Here is a 19,581-nt window from a genome sequence, read left to right on the forward strand (position 1 = left end):
AAATAATACAGAAAAAGATCAATTAGATCTGGTGAGAATCTCAGTTAAAAGACATCCAAATGCATAGGAAAACAGGGAGAAAGATAGACTGGATAGTGTTTGGGGAAATGGAAAAATGAGGGGGCTTCCGAAGGAGATTAGGCCCAGAAGTTGCGACCTGGAATGGTCATCTGGTTGACCATCTTCGAGATGTCATCAATACAATCAGTTGTGACGAGGTCGTTCATCTCCGATGGGTCGATGACGTCCCTGTGAGAGTCCATGACTCTTTGGACGACATCCTTCATCTCACCGATTCGGCTGAAAAAAGGAAGACAGTTAGAGAACTGAAACTAGAACATGTCTAGACTTACGTGAAAGTTTTGTAGTTGTTGTGGCCACGTTTCGCCATATTTGTAGCTCCATAGAGAACGTTCGGAACGGCAGGTGGTGCGTATGAGACTTGGTGTCCGAACGACAAATAGTAGGTGGCGTTCATCAACTCATTCTTGGTCCAGTCTGTATCGTTGACGATGACAGTGTAGCGGGTCGGACGGACGGTTCCCTGGAAGACACATTTTAGTTTAAAGCTCTAAGAATTCGGAAAGAACTTACGATCATTGGAGTCTGGCAACACAAAATAAACTCCATGAGCCCGTGAGCAGATCCGAATGAGTCGACACATGTTCCCGACTGAACATTCTGTTCGATCGCCTTTCCTCCTTCTCTGATTTGATCCGGAAAGATGCGAACATGGGAATTTTTTTGTGAGAGAACGACGAGGAACTTTGGATTGTATCCCTTCTCGTACCTTCCGGCAGCCTCTCTCATCTCTTCGACTTCCAGGCGAATCTTCTCATAATCTCCTTCTCCTGATCCGACACGATAGATGACAATCGTCTTTGGAAGTTTGCCAGCAGCGTGTTTGTATTCGCTGATGCATGTTTTGAAGTGCTCTTTGAGATGCAGTAATTTATGGACTCGCGTATCTTGGTAATACGAGAATCCTCCGATTTCAGTCGACCGTTTGAGAGTATAGCACACTCCAACACACGTCGGATCTCCATCGAGAATCGCTCTTTGTTGTTCGAACTTGGTTCGAGCTCCGGTGTGTGACAACTCGAATCCGATAAACTGTGTGTCTTCGAACAGCTTTCCAGTCATCTCTGCTGCATTTCTGCACACAGACTTCCCCTGGTACTGTTCTGGAACTTCGACAAAGAAGTTGGTGCCTCCACACTTGTTGTTGAGCTTGCGGAGCACATTATCGACTGTCTGCTTATTTCCACCACCTCGTGACATCTTGTCACAGGTCTCCGTGGAGAGTTGAAGAGTTACTTGACCGAGTTTCTCTTCGTAATACTTGAGGGTATCTGAAATTTCAATAGTTTCTATTTGTTCTATATTCCACTAGACATACCGTGAACCTCTGGCTTCTTCTCTGCACATATTGCGATGACCAACGTGACTTTATCTTTCTTCGCATTCTTCATCAGTCTATATATGCCTTCACCGTCATTTACATCCTGTTGCTGTTTGATACACTTGTAATCCCGATCTTTACGTATTCCTTGCAATTGGAATTGTCTGTTCAGGCATTCTTCGAACATACTGAAAAAACATAATTTATAATTAGGTCTTGTTTATAGCGAAAGCTTACTCCATTCCTCTGAAATTGTAGTCAAAGCTGACAATGAGCAACCTTTTCAGCTCGGCCGGCTTCACAAAAGTCGTTCTGTCATTTGTTGGGAATCGAACTCCCTTTCCTTCCAAACGTATCGCTTGTGATTGATTGAACTTGATATACGGAGGAGCGAGGAGTTGAGCAGACATTTTGATTGGCTCTTTGCTCTGAAGCTTGATTTTGAATGAGTCCAAATATCGGTTTCCTCCATTCATTTTGAGATAATCCCGAAGAATTGTCTCACTCTGTCGAATGTGTTGTAGTGGGAGGGAGCTGTTCTGACCAGTCATGTGTTGCTGCTGAAAATGATTGAAAGTTTTAGATGATATCACTTTCTTCGATAGACACTCACGATATCTGGTGTCATCTTTTGCTGCTTGATACGTTGTCCCGGAACAATGAAGAGGTATTCCATTGGGAAAAAGTTCACTTCCTTTCTCCTTTTTGAGACGATGAGTGGAAGGTTCGGGTATTTGATGGTCAAGCCGTGCGTATCCAAGAAGTGGCTATGAACTGTGACTGAAGTCATTTTCCCCTTAACCTCTTTGTCGAATCGTGCACTGAAATATAAAAATTGTTGATCTACAGGTCTCAAAACGGTAGTGGACGAGGAGATGACCCAGAACCCTGAAACTTACGAAATTGCAGATTCGTCAGCGACAGAATCAATAATGAGTCCTCGGTTTGCTTTGACGTTCTTCAAGTGTGTTGGAATACACTCGAGTCCTTTGAGAGCACGACTGATATTGTCCAACATTTTGTTAGTGATTCGTCCATTCTTGAAGTCTTCCTCCAACTTTTTGATAGCTTCATCATCGTAGTCAATTTCGTGGCGATGACGAATTCTGTCGTCGTTCTGACGACGATCGTCACGTCGATCATCACGTCTGTCATCACGTCTGTCATCACGTCTGTCATCGCGACGATCATCACGACGATCATCACGATATCTATCACGATCCCCTCGGTGGCCATCTCGGTTGCCTCCATAATTTTCACGGCCTCCTCCATAGCTGTCACGACCGCCACCGTATCCTCCACCACGACCGCCACCGTATCCTCCACCACGATCTCCACCGTATCCACCGTATCCACCACGTCCACCTCCTCCAAAGTTTCCACGTCCTCCGCGACCACCACGACCACCTCGGCCACCTCCACCTCTTCCGTTAGCCTCTTCAATCTTAGCGTGGAAGAATTTGAGCATTGATGTAGACTTGAAGAACGCGGATTGTGCAGTGTCGACAGTCATCACGGCTTGTGGCTTCGTGTCGTCATCTCCCGTGATCACTTTGGTAACCTTCGAGAATCCAGATTTGATCTCGGTGACACCATCTGGTTCCGACAGAGCTCCTCCTTTCAAAGAGTAAATTCCAGTGTTGTAGAGTAGGTAGTCGTTGGTGTGCACGATCTGATCGGTCACACACTCCAGACAACGAGTCAGCTCCGATCGGTTGTCAATTGAGAGAGCATTTGGTCCACGTGTGTAGAGTCGTCCGGTAGACTTGACAGTGATTTCGAACTTTGTGTCAGGTCGTCTGAAGATGCGGCTCACAACCTCCCAATCTTCCATGCTGAAGTCACTCTCCGACAAAATGCTTTTCTGCTCAGTAATTTCATTTGGCATGTTGCTCAATCCGACATAGAATGTCTCTGCCGCATCGTATGCAGCCACTGAGGGATTTTTGTTTCCATTGAACAGGTGCGGATTTTGTCTGAACCAATACTCGAAGATGAGGCACAACGCTCGACGTCTGACTTGGCGATTGACGCTGAAAGAATAGAAAAATAGAAAGTTGCTCATGACAAGAAAAGATAATACTCACTCTCCAGACACGGCGACAATTCCATCGGCCAAGTCGAAACTCTTTCCATTCGACATGATCATCAATGTCTTGAACATGACTTTCTGTATGACTTCGTCCATTTCTGTGATGTCGAGTCTCCAGGAGTTCATGCGTACTGGAATGTTGGTAATTGGAGAGAACGAATCCTTGTGACGATCAGATCCAGATGGAATGTGTTGAGTGTCATACTTTCTCTCGCTGGATGAACTGTGTTGAGATTCATATTTTCTCTCCCTCTTCACTTTGGAATCGTATTCGCTTCCACAATCATCGTACTCTCTCTTCTTCATTCGGCTTTCTGGAGTTGAAAATGAGATTCCAGGTGATGGACGTGATCCTGATGAGGATTGCGGTGGACGGGATCCTGAAGAAGATGAGTAGGATGATTGGTGTGAACGTGAATCTGATGAAGAGTGTGGTGGTCGTGATGCAGATGAGTAAGATGATGGGGGACGTGACTCTGATGAGTGGGAAGATGGAGGTGGACGGGATCCTGATGATGATGGCGGTGCACCTCGTCTCTGATCTCCCCAAACATTTGTACGATATACTGATGACGGAGGACCTCCTCGACCTGACGACGATGCTCCAGAAGACTGCCCTGGGGGCTTCGGGGCGCTGACTCCCATGTATTTATCGAGAAGATCCATTGTCGGGTCTGAAATTTGAAAATGTTGTTGACAGGTCATATAAGGGAGTGGTAAATAGATTAAGCAGGTAAGAGAGCTTGGAATGGAAGACCAATTAGTGGGGGATTATGGATAACCTGAGCAAGGAAATATGCCGAAGACTACCCGGAAAACAGTCATGCGATTATTTAGAGGAGAACGATTAAGCGACCGTCCACGGTGATCACCGAGAGAGCTAATGAGAGTAATGAATGACACGGTCACAGAATAAAATGGCAATAAAGGGGCGGGGTTTGCTCTTTGTGAATAACAGTCGTGAAGGCAGGTGGATGGTACAGAGCAATTCTCCAGCAGACGGCATTCATCTGCGTATGAGATTGAGAGAGAGACGCAACAGATTTGAACCTATGTTTACTTACATAATGTAGCGTATTAGAGGAGACTATATCTGTTCTCACCGCCTAATGACCCGACGAGGTGCAATGAAGGGATCATCATAACAGATGAGGTGTAATCCTTATGTTTAGATTAGATAGCTGGGATGAGAGAGAATGAGAATCGATTCGGGGGAGCAGAAGAATAAGAAACTTGAGGACAGAATGGAATTCAAAAAATGTTTGCTTACTAGACATCATAAATAATTATTGGATACATTAACACAATAATTCGTTTTATCATCCTTTGGTGATTCCGACAAAACTCAAACATCAGAGTAGGGCAGCAACGGATCAGAGTTATTTTGAAGTTTTCTGATTAGAAATGGACCTAGAGCCAAGGGAAGAGAACAAACTCAAAACGAAAAAGGTGTAGAGTAAACACGAGGCTAGTGGGTGGAGCTTAGAGCGAGTAGAGTTGGACTATTATTATTACACTTTGAATTTTCAAATGTGACCTTCTTTTTTGATAACTCGATATGAGTAGCAGATGTGAATGATGGAGAAGGTGGGTGTGAGAATTTTATAATGGAATTGGGGGTAGAGATTCGGAAACCGAGAAAAATGGAATCCCAACGACCAAAAAAGAAAAACGACTTCTGTTGCCGCCTAACGAAAGGGCGCCAAGGGAATCGTCGAGACATGTCCCGGAGCCACTGAATAGATGATAAGAATGGCTCACTAGTACATTTCTATTTCAAGATTAAAACCCCTATGTTCGAAATAGTGCATTTTCTAGTTTAGAACGAAAACGGACTCGCCGCCTAGCGAGTTGGCAGCGAGGGAATCTGCGAGTGCCTTTTGTTGTTGAGTCATTGATTTTTCCAATGGGTCATTTGTCAGTTGGCGACTCATGCCGTGGTGGGGTGGCGTAATATGTAGAGAGAAAGGCGCCGTTGGTTGGGTACGAAAAATTTGAATAAAAAGGTCCCTCGACAAGGTCGGTGAGTATGTATGTACTCGAACGTTTTTCTCGTTTGAATTTTGAACTTGAGATATCCGAGAACGGAACGGATTGAGAAGAAAACTGTGGTCGCAAAACACAAGAAAACGGTGGTCGCAAAACAAAAAAGTAAGGCACTTACAGCATGGATTCAGAATGAGTTCTCAACTTTGGGGGAAAAATCTTAAAAATAAAGGAAATAAAAAGGAAAAAACGGTGATAAATGAAGAGTTCAGGAGTTCAGGATCCTTCCAAAAAACTAATAGATCAAATTCGATCAAAACTTTCTGCATGTTTTTTGAGTTTGATCTACATGCCAACAAATTGTTTACTTTTAATTATAGGTCAATCAGTGCTTTGGCATCAGTGCCGTTATTTGTATGATTCAAATAGTATACCTTCTTTTTTTGTAGCTGAAAACTTTTTGATAGCCCTTCTAGTCCAAATTTCTAGTTTTCCAGATATATCAGTTCTGAAATGTCCTCCAGTTCTCTGATGCCGAAGAAACAAAAAAAAAAGAAAAACAGAGAAAGTGCGGAGAACGCTAGGGACAATAGAGTACGAAGGAAAGTAAAAGCGGAAAGAGAGTTGAGACAATGAAAGGAAAGAGAGAGTGCGCACGCAGACCGCCCGACTCTTTTTTCAAAAGGGAGACGTAGGTCTCAACACGATGATATGCAGAAGGAACCGAATTCTTCTGCAGAAAAGAGAGGGAGAGAGAGACGCAGAGAATCTTCTGGGTGGTCTCTTTTTGTTTCATGGCATCTATCGATTGGCACATAGGAGGGAAAGAAACATACATGAGATTGGGAATTACTTGGGAGATTAGAATTAGTTGGTTTTAGAGTCGAAACTGGTGAATAATACGCTTTGATAGGCAAGAATGAATTAGTTGTTAATGATCTCAATGATGTTGCTGATAAGATATAAAACAGAGGGAGGCAGCAAAAAAAAGAAAAAAAATGATACATGAGGGTAGGTAATAGTATGTCAATCAAGGAGTGAGGTCTACGGAAATATGAAATTTAGATTCTGATTGCTTCTTAGAAGAGAGCAGAAATCACACGACCTTTCTCTGTCTGGCGTTTTTGACATTGAAAGAATGGTTATGATACGTTGTAATGGAATAATCAAAATGAAGGACGACGGCGGTTAGCTACTGAGGTTATTACGCTGCAACACGGATCCAGAGTGCCATGGAGGACATGTTTCCTCGAAGATCTCGCCACCTCTTCCACTATCTTAAAAAGGAATCTCTCATTATCCAGATTTCCCAGATCTCTAGGCCACCGTCAGCCGCATTTTAAAAGTGCATCATGGTGCCGGACACTATTCAAAACAAACATGTTTTCAATGCTCAAAGTACAAACAGAGTATAAAGTTGGCACATTGAATTGTGAGAGAACAAGTCTCGTTTTATCAAAAAACTAGCGAAAACACTGTTTATACTTTCTATCTTTGAAGTGTCTTCTAAAGTTTTCCAAAAATGTGCAAAGGTATTGTGGAACATGAATTTTCGTTCCGATTTTATGTTTGCATAACCAAATCTCTACAATAAATGTTTTCCCATAGTTTCGACCGAACCGACCAATTTGAAAAAAGTTATGACCAAAAAACCAAAAGGTTACAACCTTTTGAACGGTACTGTATCATTGTTTGCCTAAAATTAAAATTGGTTGCCCTTTTCCTACTTTCTCAACATTAATGACTTCTTAAAGGGTAAAATGAACAAATAAGGGCACTCGAGTTAATGGGAATAGAGGGATTTGAATTCAATGATTTTTTTCATCATTTATCAGTTTACATATACATAAGGCGTTTGTGACTCAATAGTTGCCTACGTATAAATACGGGGGTGTTCGGGTTCTGATAGAAACATACGACAACAACACAGTTTCTTACAATAAATATGCTTTATTGCAAGAAATAAGAATAAAATAACGATGAAAACACAAACCTCGTCAGTAGCCAAAGCGTTAAAACCAGAACTAACTCTGAAAGGCCAACCGGCTCCAGAAAAACTACTTTTTACCACGTGGAATACACGTCTCCACGTAAACTGACGCGCTGAGGTTACGGTAGGCATTCAAGACAGAGGTACGGTAGTTTAAGATTAGGAAATACGGGCATTTCTAGAAGAAAGCATTCGAATCAGAAAAGTTTATGTCGATTTTTCGGTTCTTTTTTATTGATTCGTTTTTTAATGGTTTTCAATCGGTTTTCGCACACCGTAGAGAACAATTGCAGAATTGTCTTTATCATCTTTTCTCAATGTGAACACTCTTGAAACACTACAAAATTTGTCGGCCCCTCTCTTTTCTATGAATTAAAAATAAACAAATAATTTATTGCACTTTAAAACTGATAACAAATGTTCAGAAAAAAAAAAAAAACTACGACCACTGCTCCTCATTCAAATACGGATTCCGAGCAGTTGGCGGTATTCTTTGCAGAAAATCACCGATCAGCAATTCCAACATTCTGAAATTCCCAAAATCATTCATAGTCTACTCTAGGACACTCACGTTGGCTTTTTAGCGGAAGGTACCACCAGAGCCACTCCATTCGCATTCTTCTCTTTCTTACTCACTTTTTTCACTGATTTCAATGTGACCATTTTGAGACGTCTCGGCTGTTTTAGAGTGACTTGGACGAGTCCACTTTTCATAGGTAATGCATCACGAAGATTGATTTCCGGTGCCACGTCATCTTCTTCTTCAATTGGATCCTCATTTATCAACCGACTCGGCTCCACTTGAGTCCTCCCTTCAGTTCCGATAGGTTGTGCTCTCAAATGATAATAGGGATGGGGCTCGAAATGAATTGACTCAATGATGCTCTTCTTGATTGGTACTGTATCTTCACTCGAATCTTTTCCCCATGCTCCCCCTGCACCTGTTCCAGAATCATCAATCTCCTGTAACTCTGGAACCGCTCGTTTGTCTCGTTTGTGGAATTCAATCTGTGGTTTCCTGTTATTCTTTCTTGAGAACGGATGTGGAGTTACAACTCCATTGGATCCGACGAATTTCAGTTTTGTGGACTTCTGCTTTGAAGATGTCACATCAGAATCCCGTGGACCGAATAACATTTTCGAGAGAACTTTTCGGAGACGCATTCGATTCTGAGCGCGGACTCGATGGTTCAGGTATTTGACACGACGCATTCTCTCGATTTTCTTCATTTTTCTAAGATTTTTTCTCCGATCCGGGTTATTTCCATTGGGGCGGACTAAAAGAGGACGGCGATTTATGGACTTTTGGAGAGGTCGGGTAGGTCTGACGAGGTTTGCAGTTTGAGTAGCTCCAACAAAACCACCGTGGAGCTGGAATAAATAATGTGGGAATCGAGGTAAACGAAAACGTTGAGTGTCCATAATGTTTAAACAACTGTACGATTTTCTCAAAAACCGTTTGTTTTTTAACAAGTATCGCTTCAAATGTTTTCAGTTCACAACTTTTCATAATTTTTTCTAGCTTTTGAGATCTGACTCTTCAAACGGAAGCCACTTTAAGTGGAGTAAGAGAAAGCGCAGAGAAGCTAGAGTGTCTGACTACTCTGCCTCTCTCACTTGGACGTGACAAGCTAAAAACCTGAACAATTTGAAAACTAACCTTAAACTTTTTCTGCTTCTCCACTGTCTTTTTCACATTAGTCTTTGGTTTCTTTAGATTGCTATGATCCGACAAATCATAATCCAAGTGCTCAAACGGATCCGGACGGGCGGTCACTCCCACTGCTTTTACCTATAACTCATAATTAATTTAGATCTTTATTCTGGTGACACCTCCTGAATCAATGTGGTGAACAACAATGGTCTTCTAGTAGTTGTGATTGTCTTCTGAGTTGACGCCGTTACATTCAGAAGTTCGTCTTCAACCATTTCCCCAGATCCCTCTTCATCACTGAAGAACATTGTCTCATTACCCAATAACATCATGTCAACTGGAGTAGTTGACGGTGTCATGTCCTCTTTGGTTACTGTAGTTCGGAGTGTGAGTTCTTCTCGATGAAGGTCACCCATTAGACGAGCAACCTCGTCTCGGATCTGGAATCCAGAGAATGCTCAAATGTCTATACTTTTACTAACCTCAGCACTATTTTTCTTATTTTCCATAGATATTTTGATATGTGGTTTGAATTGAGAATCAAGAAGTGCCGGCTGAAATTCAAAACTGGAGAAACTGAAAACATACCGATATAAAAAATTACCTCCTTCTCATTGATCCTTCTCAAGGGTCCAATAGTCGTAGGAACTTCATCAGGCTTGGCTGTCAACTCATAATCTTCATAGTCTCCGTAATCTGGTGCTGGAATAAGCAACTTGAAGAATAAGAACCCAAAAGACAAACTTCAAACCTTGTGTTACATTCCGCTTCACCGTTTTCACTGGTGGCAGCTGGGACCCGATATCCAGTACAACTTCTGGATCTACGTGACGTTTCCGATCAGTATCCAGATCGATGGTGGCTGGAAAGGTTATGGACACACATGTACACAGACAGAAAAACTCGACTCACCCATATAAACCTGCGTCTTCTTTTTGGGAAAACTGAAAATTTACCAAACTCATTGTTTCCTCCAGTCAACCCAATTAATCTTACCTGTGAACATGCAAAATACAAAACACCAAAATCAATGTCCATCGCATTATGTAACAGAATTGGAATAATGGCAGAATGAAAGACTGATATCTCTAAGAAAAGAGAAGAAGAAGTATCTGTGTATTCAGTAACAAGTTATGCCATCCAACTTGTATTTTTATTTGGAGAAAAGATATCAAAGGGGAGACAGATGAGTGGACGACGAGAATAATGCGTTAAGCGATGACATAAGTATTCGGGAATTGGAAGTTGGAGAAGGATAATGAATTGGCTTAATCTTTTTGGATAGCTGCTGATGAGATGGTCGGTGGGTCTGTGTGTCCGGATGTCTCAATTCAATGGAGAACAATCGAGAATTGTTGTTTTCAGAGCGAAATGCCTAAATTTGGCTATGGTTTTAAAACATGTACAGGAACTCAAACTGTTTTTGAAATGTGTTTTTCAATTCTCTAACTGTATTTTGGTATTTGGCAACTTTTTGAATTAACCCCACACAGTTCTTACAACTGCGTTCCACTGAAATCCTCTTGAGAAATGTCTCTTTTTCTCTGAGTCACTTAATTTCGCACTCAATTTTCTATTGTTACGGTAGCGGTTGTAAGAAGCATGTCGTGCTAATATCACACCTTATAAGAAAATTGGAAACTTCTTACACTAGATATATCTAGGTTGGAAGGCATTCTACAACAAAATTGTCAACTACAAAAATGAAATTCTAGAAGTGAACAATCTATTCTAAAAAAAAAAGAGTTCACAAACAAGTTCTTAGTATCGCACAACGTAATCAAAATTTGTTATTTTGCACTGAAAACGGCCATCGACAAGATGATCGGGTCTTCTTTCACAGAAATCTGGACTCAAACGTGTTCAAATCAAGTTCTGGTAAAGGCACCATCGTTCTAGAATAATTTTCCTGGTTTTATCGAATACAATTATTATAGATTTTAAAACATGTTGTTAAGACTCCTGTAAAAATTTTTATTGCTCTTTTGTTATACAGGAACCTTGCTAAAATGTACAAAGCACATTTCCTCTAACTTTCCATCCTTGTAGTTTCATTTGAAAACAGTAACAAGAGTGAAAGAGTATCTCTTTCTCACTACGGAACGGTTCGGATATCGAATATACAGAGTGTCAACACACAAACATTTCCGCGTCGAGACCTTGACGCCTAAACCATTTTGACGTATTGTTGTGTGCTCTGTATTGCACCTTTTATACTTGAGATTATATATCCAGATATTAGTTTTATTCATTATTATAATTATGCTTCTCCTTCTTCTCCCTTTCTTCGTAGGTTTTGTGGAGACTGCGAAGAAGACGACGACTGTCGATGTACGACAATTCAATTTGGACGAGGTCGGTGGATATCGAACTGATCAGGTTCGCTATCAATCCAAGCTTATTTTCTATGTTTTAAATATTCCCTAGATTTGAAGTTAATTTGAAGACCTTACTTATCCTTTTTCTCATTGCAGGTCACTCTTGAACCCGCTCCAAAACCTCCATTCCTTATCAATGCCACATCAGAAGCTATCGAACAGTTCATGGCAATTTATAGGACTCCAGGGATTGCACAAGTTAGGAAGGTGAGATTAGTTAAAAGATTTCTTAGAAATTACAAAAGAATATGAAATTCCAGATGACAGAATTGGATGTTCTGGTGGGAACCCTTCGTACAGAAGTCCAACAATCTTATAATGCATACAAGGCAGAGTCAATTCTTCTGAAATTGGCACAAGATGAGAGGTTACAGGAGATTGCAGAGAAGGTGAGTAGACTTTTTTGGAGATTTATCCGTAAATTTTGTAAATCGAGTTTGATTATAACCACTTTTGAGAATTTCATGAAGAAATGTATCAAAATTGAGAACTGAAACTGTTGGATTTCAGAATCTGCGTTTCTATTCTGCATAAAGTCCATTCGAAATAATGTGTAAGACTTCAAAATACTGGTTCTCTGAAATTCTAAATTAGAATTCTTCTATCTTCATTCTTTGTTCCAGTAAGGAAAGTTCTGAAACCAGTTTTAGATACCTCTCAATTTCAGCAATCAAACCTTGCCAATTTCTAGAAAAAAAGCTTTTTAACTTGAACACCTGAAACAATGAAAACCATACCAAGGTGACCACGTTCAATTCATGTCAACGGAATTCAGCTTTTAGCTATTTTTCTTCTCACTTATCTCTTTTTTACCTAAAAATTGTCACAAACTGTCACAATCCCACGACTTAAAGTAATTCCACTCCGATCCCAGACCCACTACACAATAGTCCATCTCCAAGCGATGAAGAATACAAAAATGGGAACAAACGAACGAAAAGCGAGAACTGAGATGATGTTCTCAGAGTTCAGTGATTTCGTTGTGTCTGCCGTCAGCGATGAGATGAGTAATATTCTGGATTTGGTGATGAGACAGATGTTGAGAGCCATTCTGTTTACAGAGAAGCTTACTGTATAATCTCAGATTTATTACTGTAATGTGGAAAATTTTATAGTTTGAATGGTGCTAATAAATATTTAATTTATACTTGTTTTCTTTGTTGATCCATATAAATTTCTGTAAAGTTCAATTATGCACATTTGCATAGTAACAAAAACACGTGTAATGTATTTTTAATCCGAGAGCATCACTCCTCCCAAAAGTACATCCACATCGACAAACAGATTATTCGGTTATGTTTAAACATCAACCGGACAAGAAACTGGTCCCCGAACCCCCCAGCCTACCGCACATAAAGAATCTCCAGTTACCAGTTGTCATCTATTTATTTGTTTTTCTGTGTCTGACTGCCGGTCGTTTCCGTTCAGAGGAGGAGCAGTATAAAGTGAAGAGTCCTTGTTTAGATGAATGGGTGGGAGGGGTGGCTAATGAAAAGAGTTGTTAGCTGGTTTTGTTTATCTCAAAAAGAGAAAGAAAAAAGTGAGAGGAAACGAGAATGTACGGAGATCAGATAGTGTTCGGCGGCACACACACTTTTCTCTTTCGATGGAATTTTCGGATTTCGAAAGGAAATAAAAAATTGTGTTGCTTTTTTGTTTTCCAACACTGGTTTAGTTAATTTTTTATCTGGTACACAGTTGCCCAGAGTTTTGAAGTTTTCCAATTTGAAAAAAGGTTCCTGATATGTTTTGTGGATTTTGTCTAATGTTAGAAAAAACAGAGTCAAGTTATTGAGATTTAATTGTAGTATTTAACAGAATTTGATACTTTAACTGAAATCTTCTATTCTCGGAAACTCTTGTGTCTCTGCTCGCTTTGACATTGGGAAAATCCTGAAATCCGAATCTGAATTCTCACGACTTCAGCTCTCAGGAGAATGAGGCTTTTTAGAAACTTTACTCCGTAAAGATAGTTTTTTTCAGTAATAATGCTCAGGTACCTCGATAACAGTAACCTGAGTTCAATCTAGGTAATAGCCTTTGCTTAAATTTTCAAGAAACTGTAATGCTTCAGGTACTTTCAAATAAATTTATAGCTCCAGTTCTTCCACCAAGTCGTGTTGCCCATACTAACTTATTAGGTTTTGTTCGCAATATACTAACAGATCTTGGCAAACCCGTTGATTTTTGGATCTTTAGCTGGAGCGTGGAATCTTGAGCCCATCTCTGAACTTCAAGAAAGCGCTGTTTCAGACCTACACCTCAACATCTCAAGTCACTATACCTAACTTCTCTTTACGTGAATACCGTCATCCAGATCAAAGTTCAGCTTGTTCTTGACCTACTCAAAACTCCACATTGTTACTTTAAGCTTCCCGTCTCCATTCACTTTTTTCCCCAATTCATTTCATGTCGAAATCCAAATAGCACGAGAATATCGTTTTCACTCGGAAGGAGTTTTCCGCGCGGAAAACTCTCTTTCTGTTGCCCCCTTTCTCCAACTATTCGACTCTCTTCTCTTCGACAAGTCAACCTAATACCTTCTCTCTATTCTCTCCCACATCGAAACTGGGCGTGTCAGTTACCTTCTCATCTGCCTGGGTTCTCTTCAAACAGTTCCACTATCTCACTTTTTCGATTCCCGCGCATTCGGAGAAGAGGAGAAGGAGGTCCATTCGGGTATTTGTCTCTGTCTCTATGTGTGTATATTTTCCGTCCCGTGTAAGCTATTGGGAGTGAGAGAGAGTGAAGACACGCAGGTAGAAGTACAGTTCTTGGCTGGAAATTTTTGGGACCGCCCATCTCGTTCATTTTGAATTTTCTGATTGTTCAAACCTCCGTATCATTGTTTCCAGCTGTTTCAGATTTGAAAACTTCCATTTGACCTAGACTGAAACTGATTTTACAGTAACCCTTGTTCCAACTTTTTCGATATTAATTCTGATGTAAAAAAAAATTAACCTTTTCAAATTTTGGTATTTTCAAGTCAACGAACCATAATCCATGTTTTCTATTTTTGTAGATAAATACTTTTTCTAACTTTTTTTAGTTTTGTAGATAGGCGAACTTTGAAAATCGGAGATCTAAGCTTGTTTTACAGAAATCACATAAATTTGAGATAATTCGGTTCTATTAAGCGAAAATCTTGGAATGTACAGAAAATATCTTCCAGATCTGTCTGTTTAGGTTACCTCCAATTCTTATAGTTCTAAAAATGTTTCAAAGTATTTGAAAATCCTCCAATCCGTCTAAAGATCTGTAATTTTCTAGTTACAGTTACCAAAATTTTGAAAATTTACTGTTATTCTCAGAAATGTCTTTTCTAATTTTCCTCAAAAATTTTGTCAATTTAATTTTCTGTCAATTCAAATTTCGAGAATCGTATAATGTGATTATAAAAATGTGAAACTCCATCATGACCCTTCTCTAATCCCCTCCTCTTTCATTGCCAATCGTAAAAAGTGCTTTCGCGAACTCCAACTCAATTTGTTTATTTATTTATGAAGATGATATTTGCCTCTTCAAGCCATTCTTCACTGTTTTTCTCGCCTTTCCTTTCAAAACTACTTCTGTCCCCGTCTCCTCCCCGCCAACGCATTTCTCTCTCGTCATTTATGTCTGTTCCCTTTTTGATAAGAGGGGAATTCCTATCGTTTATCATCCTATTAACATTACATGGAGTCGGTCTAATCAAACATTTAACACATTCGAAAAGTACACACTCGTTTTCAAAGTTTTTGTTCGTTCACGGAGTTTCCAATTTCCAGATAACTTTCCGTCCATCGAATGAAGGCATGAGAGCCGATGTCTATCCGGTGGCTGCTCTCACTTCTACTTGCCACGTGGACGCTTCTCTCGATCGCGCGGCTCGTGTTCGATTTGATTGGAAATCTTTGGGTCGTTGTCGTTTTTGATTTTGTGCAGGTTAGTTTTGACAAGTGGTTTTTTGATTTCAGGGGATGGGGGAAATGCGTGAAAATCTTTAGTTGATCAAGTGGATAAGCTAGACATAAGGTTGAGCAAATTTTGAGTGAACCGGAAATAACGTGTCAATGATCAGGGAGGGAAAGAACAAGGGGATAAAGATAGTTAGGAAATCCGGATAGGCAGACATATAGACAGACTTCGTAAGCGATAAGCGATTGTAACTGGTACAAGTAAGAACTCACAAGGAATACGTTCCTTCGGACGTTTTGTAACCGAGACGTTTCAAAACCGTGAAAAAACTTTTCCTGTTATTCAACCCTGTTCTCATTCATTGAACCGGTTTACAAAAGTCTTACGAGACTTTTCCTGAGTATCTTGGAGATCCGGACTCACAGACAAACTACCCCATTCTCCCCTTAGAATTCTGAAAACTGGTCAACCACCGCACCTGGTTTCATATTTCATATTTCACCAGCGTACCGGTTAATCCAGTTATTCTTTCTCTTCCCCTCTCTCAAACAGCTCATCTCACTGACCGAATCATCCGAATGGCATTAAGCATTACCTTGTCTGTCTCTTCTCTCAACCTGTTTGCCGCTTTCAATGCTCCTCGTTTTGGATGAATACGAATAAACATCATTTCCCATTTCCCTTATGTTTGTCCCCCCATGAGCAAATAGTCCGAAGGCTCAGATAGATATTGAAGAAGACACCGGCATCCCCCCACCCTTTCTTCTCGTTTTCCCACTTTTTTCTAATTCCTGATAAAACGGGCGGTACAAGAGAGAGGCTTTTTGTTTCAAGTGTCAGGCAGAAAATAAAAGAGAACATTGAGAGATCATGCCGCTCAGCGCAGATAGGCTTCCAACTTGATTGGCTGGGATAAACGGAGAAAGAGAGATGAAAATGACTAGCGGATACAACACAGAACAAATTGGGTTTGTGTCATATGTTTTGGGAAGAAATGGAGGGAAATTAATGAGGTGGTGATTGGATGGGAAGAATGGGAAAATAATCTGGAAATTTCTCAGAGGAAAAGTTTTTGAAAGTTGAGATGCGGATGGGCTAAGAGACGATAGTTTAGTTCCAGAGATTCAGTGGTCGGGATTAAAGAGGTGCCCCTAATCAGAACCGCCCACAATAGAACCGCCCGGAGTCGTATCAGTTCTATTTCAGGCAGTTCTTATTCGGGACAACACGGGGATAAGTTACAGTCTCTCATTTTTAAGAAGACTACTGTTGGTTTAGTTTTTTTTTTTAAATATCTTCTTTAAAAAACGTTTTGAAAAAGCACGGTTCTGAAAACCCGCAATTATAGTAGTTCTGAAAATCCTCGTTATCTATTTCCTCCATCCCCAAATCTTCTTCATTTCTGAATCCCAGTTTTCCAATCAAAAATTATCGGATTATCGTCATTGATCTCCTCATCTCTCCCATCAATAGATGATTATTCAAGCATCGGGAGAGAGAAAGAGGCTTTCCATTCTAAATTGCGTGTCATATTCGTCTCCGTGAACAGGCGGCGCATAATTCTCTCTCTTTCTCTATCCTCTTTTCACATAACTATATACCAAAAACCGTTCCCGTTATCTCGATTGAAGAGAGAGGGGATCTCTCCCGATAACCTACTACTATACAATTCAACGCCTATTCAAAAGAGAAATTGGCATATATCAAATAATTTCTGTCTCCTTATACGGTACTTTTCAAGAAGAAAAAGAAGGATTAGAAGACACGAAATGACCCTGAAACGGGCGGGACGCTAAGCTCCTCACCTGCTGTGTTTTCGGGGGAGAGAAAATGTTAATTCCCATTTGATTGTCCTCTTCTTCAGAGGGAAACTTTATAGGGATGACGTTTGGGGACTAGATTTCAGACAATTGGATTCCTAGTCCAGGCGCCACAGATCCTAGCAGACAGATCCCCTGTAATTAACTGAACAGTTATACAGTTGACATGATCATCATGATTATTTTGTCGGTAAAAGAGACACGCTTGCTTACTCCAACTACATATATAATTGTCATCTTTCTCCCGAAACATGAAGGGGGTTGACCTCGCTGCAGGTCTAATTATGGGTATAGAAGAGAGGGTTTAGTTTTCCAAGTTTACATTTGAAATACAAAGAAAAGGGACACATATAGATAAAGCAAGTCTCAATACTTTCAGATAGTGTTTCTGATATCCGGTCTCTTCGGTGCCACTCAAAAACGTCGGCCACTTCTCTACACTCTCCTCACTTCGAATGCTCTCTCCGTCATTGTCAATGTGCTCATTTTCCTATGGTACATTGGAGTTTTCGGAGAGATTTCAAGGCCTTATCTGTCAGCGGGACTACCATATTCGTCGTCGTTCTTTTTGAGATTCACGCCCGGGTGTGATGCGGAGTTTGATGTGATCAGGTGAGTTGTTGAAATGAGGTTTGGAATGAAACAGGAAACTGGAAAGATAAGAAAGATTCCAAGTTTTTTTTAACAGTACTGGGTGAAAGGTTGTAAACTTTGGTCGTTTTCAGTTCAAATTGCTCATTTTTGAAAGTGTTTCATGGTAATACTGATTCTCCCATCAAGTAGATTTTTAATGGATCCTACAAAACAAAGGTAGAGGTTCATTTTTGTAGTTGACAACTTTTTGGTGCGAGCACTCTCTAGCAAGTTACGTATCGACAAAGTAATTTCTCTCTCAAATCGACCAATTTCAGTGCAAAATAGTGCGATTCTTCAGCTGTCCACTTAAAACTACTATACCGCTCTAGGAAGTGTCCGTACAAAAAAGTTGTCCACTACAAAAATGAAGCTCTACCTTTGTTCTGTATAATTCAATAAAAATCTACTTGATCATAGCAAAAATCGGAAAAGTCAGATCAGAATCTCCTCGTCGTCAGCTATCAATCCCATACTTTTCTAACTCGTTTCAAAACTCATCATCTCTCTTTCACAAAAAAAATTTTACAGAAAAAAATGGGTCCAAAAAACCTGTCTAATCCCATTCTACTCAATCGAAGCCTCCCAATCAATTCTTCACATCATCTTCGCCATCGTCACCTCCATTTTCTCAATTCTAGTTCTCATTGAAATCAAAAAGAAGCCCATCAGATCGTGCTCCCAATCCATCAATCACTATGCTCAGATTAGTGCATCGAAAGTTGCAAAGGCACCGAGCACGGGGACAACTAATAATTCGAGTAGTGGATATTTGAATTCTCAGTATGACGACTTGAGTTCATCTCGAGAGAAGTCATCGGCAGAGGTCAAAAAAGAGGTAAAAGGGCAATTCGAGAGGAATTCAAAGAAGAAAAAGAAGACGCCTCGTCCAGCAATGCCGGCTCCAGACTGTGCTCCATGCTCCTCAAATCGATCATCTGAAGAGGAGAATAATCCTGAAGACGTCTATACAAAACCAATAAAAAAGAAGTCACTGGTGTTGAGAGTGAGTGGTTTTGTTTCTCGATCTAGTTTTCATTTAACATTTTTTCAGCGACCAGACCTGGAAGAAGACGTCAATTCCCCCCACATCACTCCAACTAATGTCACGTCATTAGTGAGTTTCGATCCGAAAAGTGCCACGCTACTCCGAATACGACAACATTTGGAGGCGGAGCCTTCTGATAGAGATGTAAGTTTTTTGTACTGTTTTTTATTTTCCAATTTTCTATTTCCAGACTCCGGACTATGACATGTACGAACGTCTTCGTTCTCGATCTTCTGGCGGTGGTCAATCAGACATCGTTCCTGCTTCAACTATTCCATTAAGTTCGGACTATAAATCAAGGAATGCGTCGCAAGATTCAGTTCCGTCGATGTTCGCACCGATGCTTGATTCACCCGCACCTTCCTCCACGTCATCAAGATCTTCTGGTGCTTCTAGTGGCCTCAGACCTTTTGGGAAGGCTGGAATTTCGCTTTCGGTGGATCCTTCGCCGATTTTGTCACCTGGAATTCGGTTATCTGAACAGCTGGGAGCCAAAAAACAACCATATAAAAGTGCATTCCGAGTCCAAAAGACTGAAAATGCACGGGTAATAAGTCATTATCATGCTCCGAACGAAATTCCATTGTCCAGTGATCCGTCGGTTGTGGAGACTGGAAACTATCCAGTGATGACGAGTGGCGGTCTTCTTGTTTGAATGGTTTTTTTCATTATTTTTGACAC

General features: G+C 40.6%; 4 protein-coding genes across 4 annotated transcripts; 2 read left to right on the forward strand and 2 right to left on the reverse strand.

Annotated features, from left to right (window-relative positions):
* Positions 1-137: 137 nt before the first annotated feature.
* GCK72_004951 (uncharacterized protein) lies at positions 138-4,160 on the reverse strand (the record flags this gene model as incomplete). The annotated part of the gene is made up of 8 exons (XM_003117197.2): positions 138-300; positions 354-544; positions 595-1,352; positions 1,400-1,590; positions 1,640-1,962; positions 2,016-2,223; positions 2,302-3,435; positions 3,490-4,160. The coding sequence occupies 8 exons, from the start codon at positions 4,158-4,160 to the stop codon at positions 138-140; spliced, it is 3,639 nt and encodes a 1,212-aa protein (XP_003117245.2).
* Positions 4,161-7,909: 3,749 nt separating this feature from the next.
* Positions 7,910-10,167, reverse strand: GCK72_004952 (uncharacterized protein; the record flags this gene model as incomplete). The annotated part of the gene is made up of 9 exons (XM_053724962.1): positions 7,910-7,997; positions 8,042-8,841; positions 9,131-9,262; positions 9,376-9,564; positions 9,607-9,678; positions 9,729-9,826; positions 9,876-9,986; positions 10,037-10,068; positions 10,121-10,167. 9 exons carry the CDS (start codon positions 10,165-10,167, stop codon positions 7,910-7,912), a joined length of 1,569 nt encoding a protein of 522 aa, XP_053589156.1.
* A 1,219-nt stretch (positions 10,168-11,386) lies between these two features.
* Positions 11,387-12,580, forward strand: GCK72_004953 (uncharacterized protein; the record flags this gene model as incomplete). The annotated part of the gene is made up of 4 exons (XM_053724963.1): positions 11,387-11,503; positions 11,599-11,709; positions 11,763-11,891; positions 12,377-12,580. 4 exons carry the CDS (start codon positions 11,387-11,389, stop codon positions 12,578-12,580), a joined length of 561 nt encoding a protein of 186 aa, XP_053589157.1.
* A 2,726-nt stretch (positions 12,581-15,306) lies between these two features.
* GCK72_004954 (uncharacterized protein) lies at positions 15,307-19,555 on the forward strand (the record flags this gene model as incomplete). Its single annotated transcript, XM_053724964.1, has 5 exons — positions 15,307-15,426; positions 17,599-17,831; positions 18,384-18,858; positions 18,907-19,044; positions 19,091-19,555. The coding sequence occupies 5 exons, from the start codon at positions 15,307-15,309 to the stop codon at positions 19,553-19,555; spliced, it is 1,431 nt and encodes a 476-aa protein (XP_053589158.1).
* Positions 19,556-19,581: the final 26 nt, after the last annotated feature.

Source organism: Caenorhabditis remanei, chromosome II (genome assembly GCF_010183535.1).
Source record: "Caenorhabditis remanei strain PX506 chromosome II, whole genome shotgun sequence".
NCBI classification, from domain to species: domain Eukaryota; kingdom Metazoa; phylum Nematoda; class Chromadorea; order Rhabditida; family Rhabditidae; genus Caenorhabditis; species Caenorhabditis remanei.